The 2,031-nt window shown below is 56.6% G+C and overlaps 1 protein-coding gene across 1 annotated transcript; it reads right to left on the bottom strand.

Annotated features, from left to right (window-relative positions):
* Positions 1 to 226: 226 nt before the first annotated feature.
* On the bottom strand, positions 227 to 1,786 carry LOC127752922 (lecithin-cholesterol acyltransferase-like 1). The gene is made up of 2 exons (XM_052278369.1): positions 1,367 to 1,786; positions 227 to 1,282 (listed from the first exon to the last, which is right to left on the bottom strand). The coding sequence occupies exons 1-2, from the start codon at positions 1,756 to 1,758 to the stop codon at positions 421 to 423; spliced, it is 1,254 nt and encodes a 417-aa protein (XP_052134329.1). The 5' UTR covers positions 1,759 to 1,786; the 3' UTR covers positions 227 to 420.
* Positions 1,787 to 2,031: the final 245 nt, after the last annotated feature.

The following is a 2,031-nucleotide window of genomic DNA, read 5'->3' on the forward strand; positions in this document are numbered from 1 at the left end:
GTGTTTTTGGTATAAAATTTATATAGGAAAATTGTTTTAAAAAATCATATTAATCATTTTTGAAATTTAAAATAGTTTATACTCAATTAATCTTGTGCTAATGGTTTACCTCGTTTTGCGTAACTTCTCAATCATCTCAATCCCTTGTCTCTCAAACTCACCCTTATAATAGTACTAGTAAGAGATCATTTATTGCTTATTCGCTACTTTAATAGTACATTGTCGATGCCATTAATTGTAGTAGTCGATTTATTTTCATGGTTGATCCTTAATTTGGCAGACACGATAGGTTGAGATTATCCAATTTGGTCCAGGTGCAGAACACGTTTCCTGTTACTATTAATTAATTAAGGACGTGTCCAGCACTGTGGACTACCGAAGTACAATTTGTAGTGTTTAGCGACGCCATCTTCCTGGAGTTCACACAAAATTGTCTTGAAGAATCACAGCGATCACACGCCGCAATGCGGCAGCACCCGAGACGACCCCGACGTGAGACGCGCCGGCGATTTTGACCGATCTGTAGTACTCCTGCTTCGGATCGTCGCCGATCACCGTGTCAAGGGCCAGTATGCTCGCCGAGTTCACAACCCCGTCGCCGTCGCCGTACACGACTCGCGGGTCCTTGCCGAAGTCGCCGTCCCAGTACACCAGCGTCTCCGTCGTCGGCACGCCGCCGCCGTTGACGCACGTCGTCGGCACCACCGGCGCTCGGAAGCTCATCGCCACCGGAAGAGCCCGCGTCTTGTACAGCGCCACCTCGGACGCCGGTAGCCCGACCGCCGCCATGAACTCCGGCATGTCCTCCGCGGTGTAGTTCTTGTGGCGCGTGATCACCAGCGGCGTGTGGCGGTCGAACACCTTGGGCGACGGCAGCGGCGTGAACTTGATGGCGGAGCTCCGCCCGACGCGGCCGAGCGGGGAGTCGTCCCTGGTGGCGAGGAACCGCATCGAGCCCACGAAGCCGCCGGCGCCGGTGGACGCCATGACGAAGTGCTTGACGTGCCTCCGCCGCCACGCCATGGGGCTCCGGTTGAGGAACTCGAGCGCGAAGTAGCCGCCCTGGCTGTGCGACACGACGACGACCGGCTTGTCCCCGTTCGTCCTGCTCGCGCGCTCGACGAGCGCCCGGAGCTGCCGCTGGAACCGCGAGAACGACCTGCACGGCTGCCCCGCCGCTGCCGGCGGCTGCCGGAAGTCGTACGGCGCGCCGAAGAGCGTCTCGCCGTCGCGGTAACCAACTCTCTCCAACGCCTCGACGAGCCTCCCCATGCACAGGTCTCTGCTCAAATGTAGAGTTCTTCTCATCACGAGATGATGGTATATACACATGGGAGTCGACGGCGGCGGGCGGCGGGCGGCTTACCGGTCGGCGGGGTCGTCGGCGAGGAACCCACGGGTGGAGCCGAAGTCGAGGAGGCGCGTCTCGACGCCGCGCGTGTCACGGTAGTCGCCGGCGACGCGGTCGAACACCACGCTGAGCTGGTCGGCGACGCACGGCGCGACGGTGGGGTCGTCCAGCGCGGTGGAGTTCTTCCATAGGCGGAACCAGCGCGCGCCGCGTGGCGCGGCGGCGGCTGCTGCGGCGCACTGCGGCGAGGGCGGCAAGTAGGCGTCCGTGAGGCGGGCCTCGAGCTGGGTGCACGTGGCGCCCGGCAGCAGCACGACCGGATGGAGACCGGACGCCGAGGCCGCGTGTGGCCAGAGGAGGAATAAGTGGAGGACGACCGGGAAGAAGAGGATGTGCGTGGCGGCCATGGATCGATGTGGTTGGTCTTCTCTGGAGTTTTATACGTGCACACACTGAGCACGTCACGCTAGCTTTGTCTTCCTCTCGATCTGTTAATAAGGGTGTGTTTAGGCCTTGTTCAGTTCTCAATTTTTTTTAAAAAAAAACATCACATCAAATCTTTGACACATGTAAATCTTTAATTAGTAATTATGGACTAATTAAGCTAAAAAAATTCGTCATACGACTTCCAAGCAAACTGTGCAAATAGTTTTTTCATTTATTTATATTTAGTGCTACAT

Source organism: Oryza glaberrima, chromosome 10, assembly GCF_000147395.1.
Source record: "Oryza glaberrima chromosome 10, OglaRS2, whole genome shotgun sequence".
Lineage (NCBI taxonomy): Eukaryota > Viridiplantae > Streptophyta > Magnoliopsida > Poales > Poaceae > Oryza > Oryza glaberrima.